This window comes from Oryctolagus cuniculus, chromosome 20, assembly GCF_051225735.1.
Source record: "Oryctolagus cuniculus isolate XC-2025 breed Fujian yellow rabbit chromosome 20, ASM5122573v1, whole genome shotgun sequence".
In the NCBI taxonomy this organism is placed as follows: domain Eukaryota; kingdom Metazoa; phylum Chordata; class Mammalia; order Lagomorpha; family Leporidae; genus Oryctolagus; species Oryctolagus cuniculus.
In genome coordinates, this window is record NC_142886.1 from 42,992,230 (window position 1) to 43,015,763 (window position 23,534).

Here is a 23,534-nt window from a genome sequence, read left to right on the forward strand (position 1 = left end):
CAGAGAGAAAAGGAGAGGCAGAGAGAGGGAGACAAAGAGAGAGAGAGAGAGAGAGAGAGAGAGAGAGGCTTTCCATCTGCTGGTTCACTCCCCAACTGGCCACAACATCTGGTGTTGCGCTGATCCGAAGCTGGGAGCCAGGATCTTCCTCTGGGTATCCCACAGAGGTGCAAGGGCCCAAGGACCTGGGCCATCTTCTACTGCTCTCCCATGCCATAGCAGAGAGCTGGATGGGAAGTGGAGCAGTTGGGACTTGAACTGGCGCCCATATGGGATGCTGGCACTGCAGGCAGCGGCTTTCCCCACTGTGCCACGCGCCAGCCCCAGCAGACTTTCTGAATGGGTGACTTTTAAGATGGGCCTTGAAGGAGGAAGGGATTTCTTTTTTAAGAAGTGCAGGACTAGTGCTTTGTTTTGTGTTTTCTACAGAGATTTAGTCTGGTATTTCAGCTGTTCACTGCCATGTTACTGAATGAAATATCTGGAACAGCCTAAATGTCAGACATTAGGACAGGGAAGTCTTACTATTTCATTCTATATCCCTATAATTAAATATTATCAAACCCATACAGATCATCAGAGGATGATGGGATGGATATGCTGGGAAAGCATGGCTCACAGCGAGCTGAACTGTCAATTCTACCACGGGTGGCTTTGTTCTTGAGCCAAGTCACTTGGTGTTTTTGAGCTTGGGTTTCTTCAACTGTAAATAGGAATGATAATCACCACGTGGCAGAGTGCAAGGGTTAGAAGTGATGTATGCTGCTACCTGCTACATAATGCAAATGCACTGGATGTTTATTCACGCTTCATGATATGTACTTTGCTGCTGCGTAAATAGGGACAGCCTCTCCAGGGGCAGTTTCTCAATTCTTACCAAAAGCTTTAACGTGAGTACTTCCTGTCTGACTCAGCAATTTCATGACTAAATTTTTTTCTAAGAAATAACTAAATATGTGTGCACACATTTAAAAGGATATTTGTTGCAGCATTGGGCAGAATAGTGAAAATAACTCCAAATCTCTCAAATATGTAATGGGTGAAACAAATTATGATTCACTTATAATAATGAAAGCCTCTAAAATGAAGATGTAGCAGTGTATATTTCTGATATAGAAAGTGAGGAAAACAGACTCTAAAACTGTGTAATTTAGTATCATTTTAAAGTGTATATTTATACAGAGAAATTTTTCTAGAATGATAACACAACGAAATATTAACTATGGTTGTCTCTCAGTAATGAGCCTTAGGTGGTTTTTATATTCTTCCTTGCGCTTACCTGACTTTTTTTGCTTTTAGGATAATGAGCATAGATAATTAATTTTTTACAAACAGGAATAGATTTCTATTAGCCATATCTAGTGACATAGGAAGGTCTTTAAGATTTTAAAAAAATACTTAGAATTTGCTTATTATATGATCCCAATTTTATTAAAATATTTTTATATCCATGACTGAATTTTGCTTTTATGACTCTTTCTCTCAAATTGTAGCAAAGCTTTCAAGAAATTGTGGTGATATGACAGGTGCTAAAAGAACAGAAAAGAGAGATTCAATTACTGTATGAACAAATAAAAATCACTTGCTTCGTAATAGATAAAAGTTATCACTTCTTTAGACCCCTTTTGCTTTGTTTCATTTGCATCACAGCTTTATCAGTTGGTTTTCTTGCCTATTTCATAAAGAAACAAAATTTAAGTGCTGCCAAATGCCACCTTTCCCTCCCTGCCTCTCTTCCTTTCATCCTTACTAGAAACTCAGCAAATTCAGTACTTATTAGGCACGGGGGTCTACAGTGGTAAACAAGAGACATGATTCTTGGAGTTCACTATCCACTTGGAAAAGAGAATAAATAGGTCCCCAGATAAATACAGTTGGCCTTTTGTGCCTATGGGTTTTGCTTCCTTGGAACTACCCAACTATGGATCACATACCATGTTGTTGAACCTGTGATGGTTACACTGTCCAGAACATGGACAGAATTTTTTTCTTGTCACCTTTCTTTAATCAATGCATTATAATAACTATTTTACATAACATTTACATTGTATTAGGTATTGCAAGTAATTCAGAGATGATTTAGATTATATAGGATGAGGTATGTAGGTTATATGCCAAAAACTATGCCATTTTATAGAAGGGACTTGAACATTCTTGGATTTTGACATCCTTTGGGGTTCCTGGACAACAATCCCCTATGGATACTGAGGAATGCTTGTATGAAATGGCAACTTGTTAAGAAAAATGATAATAGGGATTTATGTCAGAGTACAATAGGCATGGAGACGAGGGAATCAACTCAGTCAGGAAACTCAGTAAAGACTTCCACGAGGACGTGACATTGCAAGTCACTGTTGCCTGAGCAGGAGTTAGACCCAACATGGAGGAAAAGCCCTCAAGGAAGAAAGACAGGATATAAAGGTTTTCACTCAAAAAGCAGCCTCGTAAGGTCAGAAAAGCTGGGTGAGAGCCAGGGTCTCTGCCGTTAGGTTGGCCGATAGACAGGGACCCTGTGTGCTCTGTGCAGGATTCTGGATTTGATTCTGAGGAAATGGGTTGGTGTGGAAGGATTTTAAGTGGGGGTTACATGCAACTGTTTTTAATGTTAAAATACATTTTGGGTTGCTCAGAGGAAAAAGAGCTGTAGACAGGCAAGACAGAATCTGAAAATGAGCTTAGAGGCTCTTAGTGTTGGCCAGGAGGTGGTGCTGAGTGATGGTTGTGCAAGTACAGGGAAGCAGACAGTTTGGAGACAGTGCTGAGAGGAGTTAGTGACAGGGCCTAGCAGTGGGTTGGAGTAAGGGAGTGTGTGGGGTAATGTGGCTGTTAGGGATGGATTTCAGAGCACTCTGCCTGGATGACTTGATGATCACACAGATGAGGGAGTAGGTTTCCTTTTGGGAGAGGGGAGAGAGACGAGTTCACTGTGGTGTGTTTAGTCTGAGATACCGATAGGATTCCCAAGTAGAGAGAGTGAATAGATGAGGCCTGTTATTCAAGAGACACCCCTCATGGGTGGAGATAGGCGTTTCAGATGAGCTGGCCACAGATAGCACTGCAAGCCCTGCAGACGGATGAGGAGATGAGAGAGAGGAGCAGGTGGACTAGGGCTGAGCCCTGATGAATTCCAGCCATGCAGGGATGGGGAGAGGAGGCCAGGCACTCGGAGACGGCTGCCTTCCAGAAGAGCAGCCCAGCGGAGAGAGTCTGAAGGGCAGGCAGGGCTGACTGTGTGCGATGTGCTGTGAAACTCAGTGCAAAGCTGGCTGGACAGTGCCCACAGGACTCCGTCATCTGAAGGCTGTAGGTGATCATGCCGAAAGCTGACGTGGTGCGGTGGTGGAGGTGGAAGCCTTACTGGAGTGGGTGGGAGAGAACAGGAAGTGATGGAGAGATGAGAATGTGTACACAGCTCTTAATTGGCTCTGGAGGCAGAGGCCCAGAGCTCAGGGGAATGGAAAGTCAAGGGGGAGGTTCTTTGTTTCCCTTTGACAAGGAAGATTCTGGAGGTTTTTTTTTTTTTTTTTTTTTTTTGCCTGCTGGTGGGAATGATCAGTAAAGAGGGAGAGATTAATACTGGCCAAACAACTATTCAGAGATGTTTTTATTGTAATAAGTGTTCACATGGTCAGGTCATTTGAAGGTGAAGAACTTAGCTGTCTGATGAGATAGTCCATTCAAATGTTTACTACGCAATCCTAATCATCCCTGCAACTATGAGTAAACAACTTTCCTAATATATAGTCACAATAAAGTTAGGGAAATTATTTTATTTTGTGATAATAAAATAAGATTGTACATTATAGTTTTGAAAGTGGTCCAATTGCTTTAAATATTATATTTTATTAAATATACAAAAAAGGGAGAGCTTGATGGTGCGGGAGAGACAACTGATGAGTGGAGGGCCCCAGTGGTAGTTTGGTGTTTGATAGGAAAAGGAAAGAAGAAGATGCAAGTAGGTTTTTGATATCTACTATATATGGAGTATGTACAGGCGGTGTCTTCAAGAACTTCATGGGAAATGCATAATATGAAAAAAAACTGCATAGATTTCAAAGTGTTTTATACTAAAGTAAACATCTTTTAGCTTCATTTTTTCCCATGAGCTTTCTGAAGTGCCCTTGTACTAGGTGTCATGGTCAGTGGCTGGTGCAATAACTGATTAATTATTCACAATGGCCCTGTGAAGGTGATATATGAGGAGGTCTTCACAACGTTCATGGAAAATGCATATTTTAACATAATTGCATGATTTAAAATTTTTTTGTACCAAGATAAAATCTTTTAATTACAATTCTTTGGAAACTTTTGAGCCCCCCCATAGTTATCCCCATTTTACAGGTGGGGAAATCGGTGTTTAAGTGGAGATAGAGAGACAGCGATAAGGTCTTTAAGGTTTGATTTTTGAGCTCGTATTCTTAACTCTTACTTGCAAGATTTCCTCTGTGATGATTAGTTTGCTCAGGCTGCCATAAAAGCATTACAGACTGGGCTGCTTAAACAACAGAAATGTATTTCCTGAGTTCTGGAGGCTTGAAGTCTGAGATCAAAGTGTTGGCAGGTTTGGGTTCTCCCGAGACGTCTCTCCTTGGCTTGCAGATGGCTGCTGTCTCGCGTGTCCTCAGATGGCCTTTTCTCTGTGCTCCTGCAGTTCTGGTGTCTCTTGCGTGTCCTCATCTCTTCTTCTAAGGACGCCAGTCAAATTGGATTAGGGCACACCACTGCAAAAGCCTCATTTTAACTTAGTCACTTTTTAAAAGACCTAATCTTCCAATACAGTCACATTTTCACATTTTGAGGTTAAGGTTTCAACATGATTTGGGTGAGGGGAGGTGGGGAACAAACAGAACTTGGTCCATAACAGATTACTTCTTAAAGTCTAAGGAAAGGACTGGGCACGGGGGAAATTTTGAAGAGGAGGTAATTGTAATTGAAGAGAGTAGAAGAAGGAGCTTCCTCGGGGGAATGTAGCCTAAGGGGCATATCAGGTTGGACATTATTCCTTTGTGTCCATCCTGACCAGTTACCTGAGTCTCTGTAGTGATAGGTGCTTGTGTGCAGTAGACAACAAGACTTTTGATTTCTAGAGGCTGCTGGGTGCTCACGTGGACTTATTAGCTAGCCGGATAACCATCTCACTTATGCAAAGTTGAAATGCAAACAAGTTTTATTCACATTTTCTTTTTCTTTAAAGATTTATTTATTTATTTGAAAGGCAGAGTCACAGAGAGGCAGAGGCAGATAGAGAAAAAGAGAGAGAAGGAGGGAGAGAGAGAGAGAGAGAGTGAGAGAGAGAGAGAGAGGTCTTCCATCCTCTGGTTTACTCCCCAAATGGTAGCAATGGCTGGAGCTGGGCTGATTCAAAGCCAGGAGCCAGGAGTTTCTTCTGGGTCTCCCACATGGGTGCAGGGGCCCATGTGATTGGGCCATCTTCTACTGCTTTCCCAGACCATAGCAGAGAGTTAGATCGGAAGTGGAGCAGCTGAGACTAAATCGGCGCTCATATGGGATGTTGGCACTGCAGGTGGCAGCTTTACCCGCTGTATCACAGCACCGGCCCCTATTCACATTTTCAGTACAGTTACAAACCTTTTTGGCTGTTCCCAAATAGTTGCAAACATGAAAGTTAATTCCATGACTGCTAAGATTTGTTGTGTTCGTGAGTGCATTAACTAGTGTGAACATTTTTTCCAACTTGGTTTTATAAATTGTCTTCATGATTACTCACCACTTTTTTCCTCTTTCTCTCTCCTATCTTTTCTCCTTTTACTTCATCTTCACTCATCAATAATTATTGAGTCCCTACTAAGTGTCCGGCATTAGGGATTAATAGAGTCCACAATATATTGTACATATGTGTGTGTGTAAGCAGATGTATATCAAGTGATAAGTGCTATTATTAAAGTATTAATTCATTTGTTCATTTAGCCCTGTGCATATGTCTAGTACCTAAGTGCCAGAAAGTGCATTAGGCTTGGAATAGAGACATGAGTAAGACATAATTTTCTACCTTCAAGAAATTTACAACTTGATATAGAAAAATATCAGGTAAGTAAACAAAGACAATACACTGTGACTTTTATAAAATATTGAATGATTTCAAAGATGGAAATAACTCTAGTCTCTGCTTTCCCATGCACATTGGGATGCCCACTGAGAGGAATTGTTGCTGCATTTTGAAGAAAGGAGCTATAAAAAGAACATCCATTCATTTCATAAACATTTTTGAATGCTTGCAATCGTTATGTAGTGACGGTTTTATAGCGATTAAATTATGAGCAAGCCATCAAGTTGGGGGATCTATGACTTTGCTCCTTATTTGAGCTTATTGTCCACACCCTGCACTATCATCAACTCATTTTTTTAGGTGGTGGAATGATTAATGTTATCCCTGAATTACTCTACAGAAGCCTGCTGAATACTAAAACTTGAGAAAAGTCACAGTAATGAAGCATTACTGTGATGGAGGGTGAGCAGAAAGCATATACTAGCCCAGCATATATCTCCGATATTTTTAACCTGGATTTATGTGTTATGTGTTAATGCGTGGTTCCTTATGTGATTTTAAAAAATGACGAACAGCAGATTAAAAGCACTGAGAAGAAAACGGATTTTTATTGGTGATGTAATTGATATGTCTTCAAGTATCACCTTCTTGTATCTTAGGAAAAGTTAGTTCTCACACTAATGGGGTTAATTGAGACAATGGCTATAAATTTGTTGCTTTCTGTGGTGCTAATTTGCTATATAACTCAAGGTTTTACTAGCTGCATCTAAACTTATTTGGGAACAATGCTGATCATATTATGGAAATAGTTTAGGTATAGACAGAAGAAAAGGCAAATCTGATACATGGTATATAGGATATAGAGTCAATAGTTAACATAATAACCGGTGAACATTGCTTTGATGTCATGCACTGGACATTTATTATGTGCATGTTGACTTCATTTCTGAGTCAGATTCTGGAGTTGGTCATAGTGGAAGGAGTACTGGGTTGGGAGTCAGGAAATCTAAGTGCTAGTGTGGCCCTGTTATTGACTCTCTGTGTGCCTCATTTTCCCCACCTGTAAGATGAGGTTGTTGTGGGAAATGGCCTCTAATGTCCTTCCAGTTCTGATATTTTACCGTCCTGTGAATCTCCATCCCACACCTATCAAAGCATTTCGACTTTCTTTAAGTTGCTTACTCCAGCATTTCGGTTAGTATGCATCCAAAAGCTTATTTCCATGGGCTCCTGGGAACACGGCGTTGCTTCTCTGGGACGTGATATGTCTTCTGTTAACTGCTGACAGTGAGCCATTTCACCCACAAGGCTCTCTTGGTAGCCTTAAAGATTGAAAGGACAAATGGACAGTGTTGAGAACTCTGTGGAAGAGGAGACCAGAGAAACGTTGATCATCATGGCTCCTTGGGAATTGCAAAGAGGAATGACTAGAACTGGGCCATTCACTACAGCCAGGTCAAAGGTCAGGTCAGGAGTATGGACAATGCTGGTGACTCCAGGTAGGTCTAGGAGGGTAAATAAATCTGTACATGCCCTCCTGAATCTTAAGACCATCTGGGCAGTAAAGCTCAGAAAGCTATTAGGAAGTCTCCAAATTTATGAAATTATTTGGGGAAAATGTGACATTTTATATTTTTATTACTGCATTCTAACTTGATACTCACCAAGTTAATCTACTTTCCACGTATTCTCACTGTTGCAGGATTAACTAAGCACATTTTCACAATCCTTGTTGAGTTAAAAATCTGATATCAATGAATACCATGGTGCAATGGACTCCCTAATTTTTTAGTGTTTCTTTCTGGAGTGTTGTTGAAAGACCTTTGAGTTTTTCCCTTCAATTTTAGCTGAACAACATTAAGTAGAATTCTCTGGTGGCAGAGACCTATATTATTATTTTGCTAATAATAAACTAACTTGGGAGTGATTAGAAAATAATTGAGTGCTGCTTTTCTTAGTGATAAAAATGTAATGGATAATTTTGTGAATGAGATATTAAACCAGATTACTAAGAATAATTTTGTGTGTTGAATATAATTATTAGAAATTAAAAGTTCTTTGTAATTGTTTTTATTGTGGAATTTCAGTGACAATTTACATATTTTTCTTAAAATACTGATTAAATTGCTGTATAAAATAACTCATACTTAATACATATTACAAAATGATTCTTTCTTTCTTTTTTTTTTTTTTTTTTGCTTTTATCTAGTTGCTTCCAAGATCCGGTACCTACAGGAATATCATAACCGGGTTCTGCACAACATTTACCCTGTCCCATCAGGAACAGATATTGCAAACACGCTGAAATACTTTTCTCAGACCTTGTTAAGGTAAGCTTTAAAACATCTTCTACTTTGAGAGAATTATTAGGTAGTATTGCTGTATTTATTGGGACCTTAATTTTTATTGAACTGAAAGATTTGAAGGGCTTTCCATTTTCTAGTGCTCTGCCAGAAGAGTGTGGACTCAAGTTCTCTGGGTGTATATAGCAGGTCAGATCCCAGTCCCAACGGAAAAAATTGAGTTGCATGGCCACTGCCTGCTTTTATCAGTTGAACATCTTTTCAATCATGAGATCTGTAAAATGATAAAAGTTCTGTGTTGGGCACTAATATAGCATGAGATTAAAAGAACAGCCTCTATTACTTAAAGTCAGGAATAGGAAACACTTTGAGTCTAAAATAAAATCAGAATTATGTGGCATTTTAGGTCCATCACTAGTATTTCCTGTTTCCCTAAGTATAGTTTCTAATAATCACAGTTATTTTCAATCTGGGTAACACATCAAGAGTTCAACATGCTTTACAATTGATAGTGAAATTCTGTGGAAAGAAAAGCAGAAGTTCTTTATGTTGTTGCATACTTTTATTGGAAGGTAGAGACAGAAGGGACCCATCTGCTTCACAGTTCTCATTAGGAAAGACGAGCAAAGCTAAGCCTTTCAAGGAAAGGCTGGGCTCGGTTGTTTTGGGAAATCACACTGAAGGGGTCCTAAGAGCACTTCACTTTCTGTTAAATTCCAAGGCTTGGTTTCTTCCATCACCATGATCTTCTTACTTCAGATCTGATTTTGGAAACACGTAAATTGACTCGCTGCTGTTTTTTCCTTGGCTCGCTAGCAGCAGAGTTTTGTAACACAGGTATTAGGAGAAGAGCACAAATTTGGAACAACTGTAGTTGCACAGGAGTTCCCAGCAGATAAGATTTTGCCATGGGCAGACCAAACCTCTGTAGAGAGAAGCTTCGTGCAATCAGGGTGTTTCCTGCTCTGCTGGTCTCTCATCTTGGCCCATCTCTTTGGAATACCTTTTTTTCTTTAGAATCCTTAGTATGCTTGTTCTATGTGGAAGGGATTCTGTTGATCAGGTTCCTAGATCGCATACTTGTGTAGTAAGTTTAAGGCCTTGTTGCAGAGTATTTTCGTTCTTTTCAAATTGCAGTGGAATGATTAGCCTACTTTTCAGGGTAGCAATCAGATAAATCTGTGAGCCAAAGCTTATGATTCTTTTCTTTCAAATTCCTCTTTTGTCTTTGCAGTCAGGTTTCTCAATGGGAAGCCCTTTTCTTTATCAGAAATTCCGAGCTTTCTCAAAGGAATGGATCCTTCTCAGTAGGAAGTCTTAAGAATTCCATTTGCAAACAAATGCTGACATCCTAGCTGAACTTCAGAGCTTGCTGCTTAGGGCTTAGTAATAACTGTGCCAAAAAGCTAAGAAACTTAGGATGCTGAAGTCATGCTGGCAATACATGAAAAGTTCATTTTCTTGAGCAATAGACCATTAGGAGGTGATTATGGATGACAGCATTGAAACTGGTGTTAAGATAGTTCGTTCAAGAGGCCTGTTGAAGAAGATTCTATGCAATTGAGCTGGGTCGGTTTTCAAAGGGAGCAGCATGGACAGTGACTGCACTGGGAGGAGTAGTGTTAGCTCTCCCTATCATAGCGAAAGTGTCACGTTAATAGTAGTTACACATGTCACGCACTGTTCTAAGCACTTTAACTGTGTCATCTCATTTAATCTCTTATAATAATTCTAGGACCAGTGTTTTGTTATACTCATTTTATAGGTAATGAAGGCAAGGCACAGCGTGGTTAAATCAATTGCCCGAAGTTACTTGTGGGATATGCGTTAGGACCAGGATTTGACCCCCGGTGTTTCTGATCCACCTGCTCTCGGCAGTGGTGCCCAGCTGCTTCTCTTTACTATTTATCACAAAGCGTGTCCATTTGTGAAACCACAGTTTTGCCTTTGAGAATGCCAGTATCTGTTTTGAGTCCTTCGAATAGTTTTTGTTCTCTTTGAGATTAAGGGTAGAAAGAGTTCTCACTGCGAATGTTCGCCACATTCCTGGAATTTAAACTGAGCTGTACTGGAGATGTCATGAACAAAGTTTCGCATTGCAGATACCTTAGCTCTATCTTCCACTTGGAATTAGCCGCAGATAGCAGGTCAGAGCTGATAGACTGCAGCGAATGGGACACACAGGAAGTGGGAGTAAGAGGACCCTGAGGAACGTCAGGTGTCCTGGGCTGGATGTTCCTATTTAAAGGTTCAACCTTCAGCTGAACCCAGTGCTTCTCCTTTCTTTCTTGTCTGTGCGGTGCCCTTGACCCTAAAGCCATACTGGGCCTATACACAGGGGCAAGTGAATGTTGAGTTGAATTGACTTTCTCTTAAATTTCATCCACTGGAGAAACCCTTCTAGAACATTTATGTGACTTAGTAGTGACTGAGGGTCCTTGGTCCTGACATCTGAGTGCTGAGTGGTACTTATTTGAATTTAGTAGGTACTTAAACTTGGCAATGAATACACAGTTTACACAAAACTTTAAAGTTTAGGGTTTTTTTTTTTTTTGGCTTTGACCATTAGAAGTAACTATAAAGATCTAATTTAATCCCCTCTTACAACGATAGAGGAATCTGCTCAGTTTCCTGGAAGCGTTCTGTGGCCATATTTTAAGGATCTAAATTCGTTCAGGATCTTGCCTTTTCCATGGCAGAACATTTACACGATCCCAATCTTCCTCTGTCTAACATTCTTTCAGAATTCCTTTCCTCAGATCTCTCTTTTGGTACTGTTCAAGCTGCTAGCTTACAAAATGCTGTTTAAAAAAGCAATACGTTTAGGGAATGTTGCTTGCCGCTCTTTAGTAAAGGTTGAATATGTTTTGAAAAGGAACTCAAGTAACAGCCCAATGATCTTAGTGGAATGGTAGTTTTTAATTGATAAGTCAGACTGTACACACACACACACACATCCTTTAAATGACTGATCTGAAGTCCATGGAGTAACTTTAAGTCATAACAGAGTTAAGTAAATTTTGTTTCATGCAGAGATTTGAGTCTAACATCGGAATTGCTAATCACATACAAGTTTATCTGACATGTTGATTTTCTGTGCTATAAATACCTCAGGGCAACTTCTCATCCTTTCCCACACCCACGGAGATCTTCTTCCAGCCTTATCTTGTTGCTGGAAGGCAGGCTCCAAAAGGGGGCTCTCGTGAGGGCGAAGGAAAGGTGAAAAGCTGGCTGCTGGGTCAAACTCTTCTGAGCAGGGCCTTCTCCATGTTCTTTGTGGTTGGGTCTAAAAGCCCCTGGGAAAGAATTTCAGATGGGGAAACGGCTTATTATTCCCAAGTTAGACAGTTTGGTTGGGGAAATAAGTTTTTTTTTTCTGATTAAATTTCACAAAACATCATGAAATCACAATGCATTGTACATTTATCATAAGCCCTTCTTAAGTTTTTCCACAAGTGAAAGCATTTTCTCACATTGAGACATGAATGGTGATGTAAAACTGGCTTCATGGATAACTCATTTTCAACCATTTTTTTTCTCAACCTCACCTACTTATTAAATCCAATGGTAGAGAGAGAGAGAGAGAGGGAAAAGGAGAGAGAGAGGGAGAGAGAGAGGGAGAGAGGGAGAGAAATTTTACAATTTTAATGCAGCCACTCTTCCCGCCCTGCATGTAATGGCTGTCTTTGCCATCATCTGGGACCTGCACACAGACAGGAAGGGAAACACATCAAAGCTGAGTCTCCAAAGTTGATCTGATTAGTGTTTGTTAAATTATAGCAAACTTTGGAAAAACATTAATGCATCTTTGAAAGAATAAGGTGTTCTATTGCCCCCACCAGGGAGAAGTCTGATCAGAGCACTGCACTTAACTTAAAGGCTGGCATTCAGTTATGATTGCTGAGCAGTTTTTACTCGCTAAGGCAGAATATTGTTCTTATACCATTTCTGTAAGATCCACATCCTGTAATTTTGAAAAGATGCCGGCAGTAGGCTGAATTAGGGCTGAGTTTGGGAAGTAATACGTCTGACTTATATATATTATAATCCAAAAGGAATTTTCAGTAGGGTAGAATCTCACTTGATTAAAATAGATTTTGGTGACTGGGTTTATCAATAATAAAACATTAAAAGGTGGTATTGTCAGGAGTAACCGATTTATATGAGTATAAAAGCCTATGGAAAATCTGATGATATTTATAGGCAGGCAGGCAGGCAGGCAGGGGTAACTGGAATGTTGATATTATCCCATTGTAAAGTGTAAGCTTACAAATTCAAACGACTAACACATACAACACACAGACACACACACAAGGCGAATTAAATTTCTTTAAAAGTAAAAAAAAAATTACTTTAAAACTTAAAGTTCTTTATTGCTAAGAGGTATTACGTGACTATTCTGAAATTATTTTTATTATCAATTGTTTTTCCCTGGACATTGGGTAACAGAAGACAAAGGAAATCGAGGTAAATTAGGCACATAGAAAATAAAAAGCATGTAGTCATTTTTCTCACCTTGTAATATATCTATTTGCACTAAGAGTCAACAGAAATAAATGTAACCTTGACCTAGCAGCATGCTTGGCACTAACCAGTTCTTCACATCACTGTAAAACTGTAGATGTAAGATTCTTAACGAATAACTCGGTAGGTCTGATGCACACAGACTAAGTGTAATTGAGGTTATTTTTATGTAATGCAATATTTATAAGCTGTTATCTATTTTGACTGACATGTAAGTGTGCAATATAAAAGCACTTCCATAAGTGCAGCAGATATTATCATTAGAATGTGTAGCTTTTGTCTTTAACGATAACTAGTATAACCTAATTAAAAAACACCTAACCATTTGGCTAAGCAGTAATTTCCTTTATTTTTAAACTAACAACTTTTCTGCTTTGTCGCTTTTACTAAAAGGTTTTTCTTTTAAAATTAAGGCTAAAAGAAAACCAACTTATTTTTAGGAATTATCTCTATTCCCATTAAACCTTTTTTAACTTTCTAAATTATCTTTCCTTTAGTTTTTAGTGAGTTTGTTGAGTAATAACGTAAGTAGCAGCAGTAGTGTGTAAGATCTGATTGTATGATGTGCAGCTGTATGACAGATACTGCTTGCTTAGTATTTAGAATCTTGAAGGTAACCATTTAATAAACCTCTGTTTGTATTCATAAAATAAAATGTTTCCTCCCCAACATGCAAAATTAAAAAAAAACACACATAAATAACCATTATCATTAGTTCACAAACATATGCTACGGACCATCTACTATATATTATTTTATAGCTTTTCCAATGTAGTTTAGCTAACATTTTAGAAATATGTATTATTTCTAAATTCATATGCCTGTTTAAACTTCATTATCTCAAATGATACTGACAGAATGTCATGAAACAGTATCATAATATACATATAGACATTATTTTGATGCAATAAACATGTGATTTTTAAGACTTTCTTAATAAACACACATGTTTATTCTTTGCTAAAACATGTTTCTGCAAGTGCCATACCTATATTTTGCAAGTTTCTGTTCATCGGATTAAGACAGTCTTGCTGAAAACTTTTCTTTTGAATGCTCCTTGTAATCAGGAATAAGAGCCCTGACTCATGAGACAAGCCATTGTTTTCCTTCTGGGAAACCTCTCCTTCACCAAATTCATGAACTGTAAAACATGGGTTTGGCACTGAAACATGCATTTTTATATTTTTGCTCCTTACTAACCAGATAACACATGAGATGCAATGAGACTTCCACAATGTGAACTTTGCATTATTGGTATCTCTAAGCCCAAAGCTGTGTGACCAGTATTGAGATCTGTAGACCCTGCTGGCGTGGCAATTGCATCTTATGTGGGATGTATCTGGTGTTTTATTATTTGTTTTAGAGTGTCATTTCAATGTAATGTGCTGTTCTTTGTGTCTTTGTTGTCTCTTTTTTTTCTTTGTCCCCCCAACAGCATTTTGTCCCGCACAGGGAAGAAGGAAAACCAAGATGCCTCCAATTTGACAGTGCCCATGACCATGTGTCTTTTTCCTGTGCCATTCCCACTCACCCCATCTCTAAGACCGCAGGTCAGTTCCATCAACCCTACTGTTACTCGCTCCCTCCTTTACAGCGTCCTGCGAGATGCTCCCTCAGAGCGCGGCCCGCAAAGTCGTGATGCTCAGTTGTCAGACTACCCTTCTCTGGACTACCAAGGCCTCTACGTGACTTTGGTGACTCTCCTGGATCTAGTTCCTTTACTACAGCATGGCCAACATGGTGAGCATTTAATGGAAACCTTTGCAAATGTACATGTGTGCTTGTGAATATATTCGATGCGGAGCAACGGCTTGGAGACTTGTTACTGTAATGACTCGCTTAAAAGAGCTTTTTGTGGCTAGAGCCTTTCTCACACTGGAAGTTAATTACCGTGTTTCCCTATTCTATCACTTTGCACTGTTTTGCTGCTGGATGGTCATCCTAGTGTGCCTGTTTTGGGGGAGAAGGGGCTGGAGAAAGGCAGAAGATGTAACATGAGGCTCTCTCTTCTCTCCTGAGCGCTTATCATGGGGGCTCTTGTTGAAATGATGATGGGGAGCTCAGATTTTGAGACTTTCCCCAGAAATTGTAAGAGGCAGAGTTTGGCAAGCAACCTCTAATCCACTGAGAAGTTTTGATTTTTGGGGACAAATCACAGAAACCCTCTGGGACCAACTTTTCCTGTGTTTAAAGTCAGGAGCTTAGATGAGAAGAAATTACTAAGAACTCTTCCAAATTTAACTATCAGTAGTTGTTGAAAAATGTTGTACCAAAACGTTGGTACAGTATAAAGTGGAGCTATATGCTATATACAGTATACAGTATTTTTTAAAAAAGATTTATTTATTTATTTGAAAGACAGAGTTACAGAGAGGCAGAGAGAGAATTAGAGAGAGAGAGAGAGAGAGGTCTGTTTTCCATTTGCTGGTTCACTCCCCAGATGGCTGAAACAGCCAGAGCTGGGCTGATCCGAAGCTAGCAGTCAGGGGCTTCTTCCGGGTCTCCCACCCAAGCCACTAGCAGAGAGCTGAACTGGAAGTGGAGCAGCCAGGACTCGAACCAGTGTCCATATGGGATGCCAGCCTTCAGGTGGCATCTTTACCCGCAACACCGTAGTGCCGGCTCCAAGGATACAGTATTAATGGTGCTCTCTGCTCTGTGTTGTATCCAGTGTTACTGGTGCTTGAGAACAGAAGCCTAAGAACTTGCTGTTCTGAACTCTTTCTCCTGTGTGCTTCAGTCAATTTCATTATCTTTCTTAGTTATCAAATTCTTCTAATCCACTAAAAGGACTACAGTAATGGTTATTGCTGAACTATCCAGTATGTATTTGGGAGAATCAAAAGGAAAATTATGCAGTAGGATAGTGGATTTTTGCAGCGTGCACTTCAAAATGTTGGTTATCTTGACTTTAACGCACTGATGAATTGGTCTCTGGAAGTATGAGAACCAAAGTTCATCATACAGAAAAATGGCAATTTGGGGAAATTGATTGGTGGCGGTTATTTTGCTTTTTAGTTACAGCTAGCTCTCCTAAGAGAATGCTTGTTTCATAACTGATTTAGTATGATATGTTCCTAATTTTAAAAACATTTAAAAATATACTTTCATAAAAATAATGAAGTAATGGTTACTGATTTTTTAAATAATTCTGTATGATATTGAACATAGAAAGTGTACAACTTTGCAAAATTGCCCGTCCTATACTTTTGTCGCCCTCTTAAGCCTGGCTGCCTTTGCTTTGATCCTCTCCCAGCTCAATGAGAGGCACTGATGCAGGGCTGCCAGAGCTTACCCTGCTGGTGGCCAGGGCGGCGCCTCTCCTGGACGACTCCTCGTTCCGAACTCCGCCTTCCACCTAGAGCTGTTTTGTTCTGTTACTCTTCATTGCTGCCTGTCTGCTGTGCTCTGTTCCGCATGATAGAGTTTAGACCTTTCTAGTGTGGAATTCAAGCAGCACAGCCTTGTCTGGGTGTGGGCTGGGGAGCCTCAGGCAGTGGCTTTGTCACAGTTCACCACCACCTCTCAGGTGATCTTGGACAATCACTTCTCTCTGGGTCTCAGCTTCCTTATATGAATGAATAGCAGCCAGCTGGGCTCCCGTGCCCCCTGCAGTGCTGATGTCTTGGAATTAGCCTGAAGGCTCAGCCGAAGCAGCTGATGGGGCGTTATGCACAGCGTTTGGTGGTTCTCAGTACAGCACCTGTGAATTGTCCTTTTCATTGATTTGAGCCCAAGGTTGACTGGCCCTGGCCATGTGCAAGGTGACCACAGGCTGTCTGCTGTCAGGGTGTGCCCATTGAGTTGGTGTATTGCTTCTGATGACAAACAGAAATAACATCAGGAATAAGATAACACCAAGAAAGTAAATTGCTGCAAAACAAGGCAGAGTAATCCTTTCCTATTCGAATGAGCACAGAAATGTTTGACTGTTAAGTTTTGGCTAACGGCCCATATTTTGGGAGGTCCAGAAATATAAAAATGTACCTTTAGTGTAGTGGGATTTGGTCTGCATGCTTTCTAAAGCTAACTAGTTATGATGTCTTGAATGTCATCTATTTTTACTCCTTGTGCAGGTAATAGTAGTAATTATTAATATTAATGATAACAGCTAATATTTGTGGAGCACACATGTGCTATACCAAGCACTTTGCATTCTTTCCTTCTAATGAAGCGAGGTAGGTATTGTTACTCTGCCCATTTGAAAGCATGAGAGGAAGACTATTGGTAGGTGGCACATGTGTCTGTGATCACTGATGGTCACATGCTCAGGACCAGGCAGTGACAGCTCACGGCTGCTATTTGGGAAGTTGCAAATCACCTCACTGGCCAAGACTCCAGATGTATGACCACTGTGGTCTGGTTCATGGAGCAGAAAGAGCCTGGATTTACTTCTAGTCCTGCTCTTGACTTTTCTAAAGCTTCCACTGGGCAAATAATCAAACATCTTTGTGCCTTAGTATCTTGTATAAACTGTAATGTAGATAAGGAGGCTGGAGGGATGTAAGGGTTCATTTTTATATTTATGAAATAAATGTATAATATGAACACCAGGCATTGCTGAAGATTGATAAGGTATTGAGGAAAATTAATGTAATTAATTTTAATATTTCTTAATATATTCATTCATCAATCACTTATTGGCCAGCTATTACATACATAGCATATTACATTAAGCAGTATGTTTCAAAACTCTTAATAGGAAGGGAGAAATAGTTGCTTATAACTTAAGCCAGCTAATTAAAGCTTAAAATGTAAAATTAATATATTTTGTTTATGACAAAATATTCAGTGACTGATTACTCAATTTTGTTTTGTAGATCTTGGACAGTCAATATTTTATACAACTACATGTTTGCTACCCTTTCTCAATGATGATATTCTGAGTACTTTGCCCTACACGATGATATCAACGTTAGCTACCTTCCCTCCATTTCTGCACAAGGATATTATTGAATATCTTAGCACATCTTTTCTACCAATGGCTATATGTAAGTCCAATCTTAACCAATACCTGCCGAGTTTTGTGTATTGTATGGCTAGAAATTGCTTTTGTGTTAAAGGTTCAAGATTGTAATGGGATTGCTTGCTATGTACATGTGCCATGTTTTAAACTGAATCATTTCAATATGCATATGTTATGATGGAAGTCAAAGAACTGGAAGACAGCTATACTTTACAATTTTTTTTTTTTTTTTTTTTTTTTTTTTGCGTAGTTTGATCTTGTGGAACAGGAAGAAAGAACATGTGAAAGCACGGAATATACTTGTAATTCCGGTGAATGGTTGCAATGTGTTTTTCCATTTTAGCCTCAGCTTGCCATTCTTTTGCATCTGAAGACAGTAGGGTGTGATGGATACAGAGTTAAATAGGCTAGGATGTGCAGATTCTGGTCCCAGGTCTGTGCCTAATTTGTTGTGTGCTGTCGGGCAGCTCAGAGTTGACATTTCATCTGCAGAGTGATAATCACATCAACTTTCCCTCACAGGGGAGTTGTAATGATAAAATGAGTCAAATTTTATGAAAACTCTTTGAAAGCTAAAGCCTGTGACTCCTGTGCAAGGTATGGCTGTAAATACAGAACTGATGTGAATTCTATTGTACTTTCACAGACTTGATCCTGCCGTCTTTTTAGACATGAGAACAAAGATGGGAAAAAGACTGGGTTGTAGTTTTTATGATCAAAATCCTTCTAAAGTATTTTTCAAGAAATAGATTATGTACTAATCTGTGTTTCGGTGGATAATCTGAGAAGATTGTGGGTTTAGGAATCAAACAGACTAGATTAAAGCACAGCTGTGCCACTGACTAGCAATGTGAGCCACGGACCTGCTTAGCCAAGTTACTTCACCGTTCTATTTCTGACCTGTAAAATAGGTATAATAGTCCTAGCTGTCTCGTGGGCCTGAGCCGATTGAGGTGACTAATCTGGAACTTGGTGAAATGCTAGCACAATGCCTGCATGCCACGAATGTTAGCTTTTTTTTTCTTCCCTCAACTCTTGTTTTATAAAAATACTTTTATTGGTCACATTCAACTCATAGCAATCATTATTCACCATTTTAGTTTTTTGTACTTAAGGTCATATTGAAATTATTGCTCCATAATAACAATTGGTAAACGTATCTACTCTTTCAGTTATATTTGCTTATTTTACTATTAAGTTTAATTTTAATTATAGAATTATAATTTTCATGTTTTTTTGGCCAAAAGTTTAACTTCTGCATATATTACATAGCAATTTGAAAAAATTAGAAAATTGATCATACCACTCAGTCTTTTTATTATTCTGTATAACCATACTGACAAATACTTGTTTACAAATATTGCCTTAGAATTCTATGAGTAGAGTCCCATTTTAAAATAAATAATGTTAACTGTTAAACACAGGGATAGGAATTCTTGATTTTTGATTTTAAAAATCTTTTATTTATTTATTTGAGAGGTAGAGAGATGCTCACAGAGAAAAGGAAGTAGTGAGAGAGCCCCCAACTACTAGTTCACTCCCCAGATGCCCATAAAGGCCAGGGCTGGGGCAGCCTGAAGCTGGGAGCCAGGAGCTCTAACCAGGTCTCCCATGTGGGTGTCAGGGACCTCATCACTGGAGCCATCACTGCTACTTCCCAGGGTGCACTTTAGCAGGAAGCTGGAGTCAGGAACCGGGGGTGGGGCTCAAACCCAGTTGCTCCCATATGTGAGGTGGGCATCTAGCTGGTGTCATTTGGATTTTTTTTAAAAGATTTTATTTATTTATTTGAAAGTCAGAGTTACACAGAGGGAGGAGAGGCAGAAAGAGAGAGAGAGAGAGAGAGAGAGAGAGAGGTCTTCCATCCACTGGGTCACTCCCCAATTGGCCACAATGGTCGGAGCGTCACTGATCTGAAGCCAGAAGCCAAGAGCTTCTTCCAGGTCTCCGCGGGTGCAGGGGTCCAAGGACTTGGACCATCTTCCACTCCTTTCCCAGGCCATAACAGAGAGCTGGATCGGAAGTGGAGCAGACAGGTCTCGAACCAGCGCCCATATGGGATGGCCAGGGCGTTAACCCACTGTGCCACAGTGCCAGCCCCTACAATTAGGCTTAATATCTGCTCCTCTTGCTTCTTTTCCTTCTCTCTTTCTGCCTTTGAAGAATCGCGGGTGAGGCTGTATCTTTCTAACACAAACCCAAGTCACTGTATTCCTGCTTCTTGGGCGTAATTTAATAATTTTGGAAGAAGCATTAAATATTGTCAGTCCTCTGATGTTGTATTTAAAACCAACCCAGTATTACGATGGGGGAAATTTTTTTTCACCCTTGGTTATTAATTTCTACTTAATTAGACATATTGGACCTCAAACCACCTTGTAGTCATGTTAGAATCCTTACTTACATTTAAAAAGTGAGAACTTTAGCAACTGAGGAGAGAATAAAGCAGTAAGTTGAGTTTACAAAATTTGTGTGAATTTTAGTGTTTATTAGAAGAGTGGTTTGATTTTTGTTTTAAGATGTAAATAAGTCACTTCATCTTTGGTACTTCAGTTTCTTTTTTAACCTTAAAGAATGGCAAAATGTTCAATATTTAAGGTTATTTCTGACTGCATAATTCTAGGTTAAAAAACATCAATCTTAGTTATGTAAGGGGCACATATGAAGGTACTTCAAAAAACTTCATAGAAAAATATAACTAATAGGTAAGCTTTTTTAGTGCAGCGGAGTTTCGATCCACGCCTTGTGTTCTCATGATATTCTCCCTGAGCTTTGTGAAGACCGTTCCTGTTTTCCTCTAACTCAATTGTTGGCCTGCTCCATGTGTATTCTGCAGCTCTGATTTTAGTCCCTGAGCTGTGACTTTCATTTCTTGTCTCCATTCCTAGAGTTCAATAGTAGCCATCTCTGTCATCTTTAAGTCATTGAAAACACATTGTAGTACCAACCTGGACAGCCAAATTCGATTGCACTCTTCAGGTTTTTCTTTCATACTTGTTATTTCACAAGGTAGATACAAAGACATGGGTCCAGGGATAGAAGGCATCTGTTTCCAGAGTAATCCTGTTAAAATGGATTGGTGTGAGAATGTGGGCCTGTTTATTGTATCCATGTTGTTTCTATTTTTGGTAGTTATTCCAGTGTCTAGAGGTGCTAACCAAAGCAAGACAGGAGCATTTAATTTCCCCCAGAATACTGCATTTTTATTTTAGGACTTAAATGTTAGGATGAAGGATGTTTCTTCTTCTGGGCACTTGATAGAGTCTTTAACACAAAAAGGCTTTTATCGCGTTGGTGTGATGTGCCTCAGATTAAGTGCAGAACACAGGCGATTCTTCAGATGTTAGATGATTCTATATCACCAAGGACCTAAAAGATGTTGTGGACTTTGGCGTGAACTCAATGAGACATGGCAGCTCCTTCAGATGACGAGGCCTGCATGTGTATTAGATGCCATCCTTGTCAATAAACCATATACTCTGCTTTTATTTTTAAATAACTCCTTTTGAGGTTCTGCAGAACAAACTTCATTGATGTATTACAAAGTTTTCCTTTCACATAACCTTTTCTTTTTAACTCCTCCATAAATAAAAAATGCTTTTTTTCATTCTAAATATGTGCCATGTGCTTTGTTTGTGAAAAACATATTAAAGGAGTTACTAAGAATTGGAAGAACTATTTGCCTGTCCTCAGTCAAGGATCTGTGAGTTATGAACTGAACGGAAAAGTGGCTGTTGGGAAGATTCTGCTGGGGCAGAAAGGACAGAAAGATGACTCCAGATGAGCACTGATTGATGTGCACTTTGGTATTCAGAGATAGTACTATATCTGAACAGGGCATGCATGTAGCCTAGAGATTAGTGGAGTTAAAGTGCCTGCCTCTCCCACTGGAGGGCTTGAGTTTCAAGCCTGGCTTCTGATTCCAGCTTCTTGGTACTGGAGACCCAGAAAGAAGCCCGGGATGGCTCAAGTAGTTGGTTCCTGTCACCAACATGGGAGTCCAGGATTGAGTTCTTGGCTCCCAGCTTTGGCCCCAGCCAGCCCTCAGCTACCATGGACATTTGGGAGAGTGGACCAGCAGATGGGAGCTCTCTGTCCCTGTCCTCTGAGTCTCAAATAAATAAAATTTAACAACTAAATGAGGATGAACAATTATGTCAGTTCAGGTTGCTTCTAGTGTATACTAGTGTCTTGGACTGTGGAGTCTCATCTAGTTTCTTTTACAAGTTAAGTTTTCTCAAAAACTCATCCTCAGGAAAAGTAGAGGCTCACTGAGAGTTTATATCGACTTAGACACAATTATAAGATTGTACCTGGTTGTCTGATTCCAGATCCTCAGCCTGGGATGACTTCTTGTTCAGTTGCATCTATCATAGAGAATGTATGTTATGTTTCTATGACCTTCCAAAAACACCAAAAATACATAGAAAAGGGGCAGCAAAAATGTAAGATATTGATGATATTTAAATAACATTTAATGTATATAATCTGTTTTATTTTTTTTTTTTTAATAAGATAGGTTATGCTATACTGAAAGAGCTTTATTGTTGAGTCACGGGAAGTGTTTTGGAATAGGAGTCTAGAAGAGATGAACTATAGTCCCTTGACTTTTGGGAAATGTTTGAATCTCATCACACTTGAGTTTCCTCAGTTATCAAATGTCTGTTGCCCATGTTTGCTGTGAAAATTGCGAGATAACATTTGGAACAGACTTTGAAAATTGTGTGTTATACAAGTGTGTAACAGACCCAGTGTGCCGTCAAATCACAAGTATACCAAATCGCATTGCAATTACTTCCAATATTCTGCTGAATCCCTCATGTTGACCTGAGATTTTATTGCTTTAAACCTTGCTTTAGGTAAGGAGCCATCCTCTGGAGCTGGGGACTTTTTATAATAACTAATTTTTACGGCAGATGTTGCACCCCTGGAACCTAGAACCCGACAGCACACTTCTGCAGCGTTGGTGGGCCCCTGTCTCTGTGGTTTTCCCTTTATCTGCCGATCTGCAGATATTTGAATGCCACTTCCACTTCAGGATCATGTTGTCTTAGACTTCCCTTTATGTCTAACTGACGTACTCTTGGGAGGGGAAGGCTGTGCTATGCAGAAAACCTCTGCTCACATAAACAGAAGGCCTGAGCAGAGGAGAGACTTGTCAATCCAGCTGAGGCAGTGTGGCGCAGCACTGGACATGGTTCTGTCACAGAGCAGAACCGGGCCAGCATGTATTTCTTCGCCGCCGCTGACTCCATCGCCTTTATCCTTGAGAAAACTGTGGACTGGTAGGGTCCATTTCAGTATCTCCAAATCCAGGACTCTTCTGACTGCCATCCCTCATCTGGCCCAGTCAACAGCTTCTGCACTGGTCTTCCTGCTTCCCTCATGGCCCTCTTTACTCCCTCTTCTCCACCTAAAAGGTGGTGCTCCCCTCCAAGCAAGCAGATCAGATCATGTGACCTTCCACATCTGGCTCTCTGGGGTCTGGCCCTTGCCTGTCTTCCTCCTTCCATCACTACCTCTCCCTGTGTCACTCCTTCTGCACTTTCATCAAGGCATTGAGCTTTCGTGCTGCTCCGTGCTTTTCCATCTTCAAAGTCCTCCTTCCAAATGGTAGCCTGATTTCCTTCCTTCCTTTCCTTAGGTGTTGGCTCCAGTCCCACATCTTCGGGGGTGCTTCTTGACCTTCCAGCTAACCCAGCGACCGTGCATCACTTTCTGCTATTCTCCTGCC

At 39.9% G+C, this 23,534-nt stretch overlaps 1 protein-coding gene across 9 annotated transcripts in view; it reads left to right on the plus strand.

Moving 5' to 3' along the window:
* The window catches only part of UNC79 (unc-79 subunit of NALCN channel complex), a 264,184-nt gene that overhangs the window by 35,878 nt on the left and 204,772 nt on the right, over window positions 1-23,534 (plus strand). For 8 of the 9 annotated variants that reach the window (XM_089322569.1, XM_089322574.1, XM_089322572.1 and 5 more), the window contains exons 2-4: window positions 8,217-8,337; window positions 14,270-14,574; window positions 17,655-17,825. In XM_089322569.1, the coding sequence (XP_089178695.1) occupies window positions 8,217-8,337; window positions 14,270-14,574; window positions 17,655-17,825 (597 nt within the window). The remainder of the gene's footprint in view (window positions 1-8,216; window positions 8,338-14,269; window positions 14,575-17,654; window positions 17,826-23,534) is intronic. The other variant, XM_089322571.1, reaches the window with a different exon arrangement.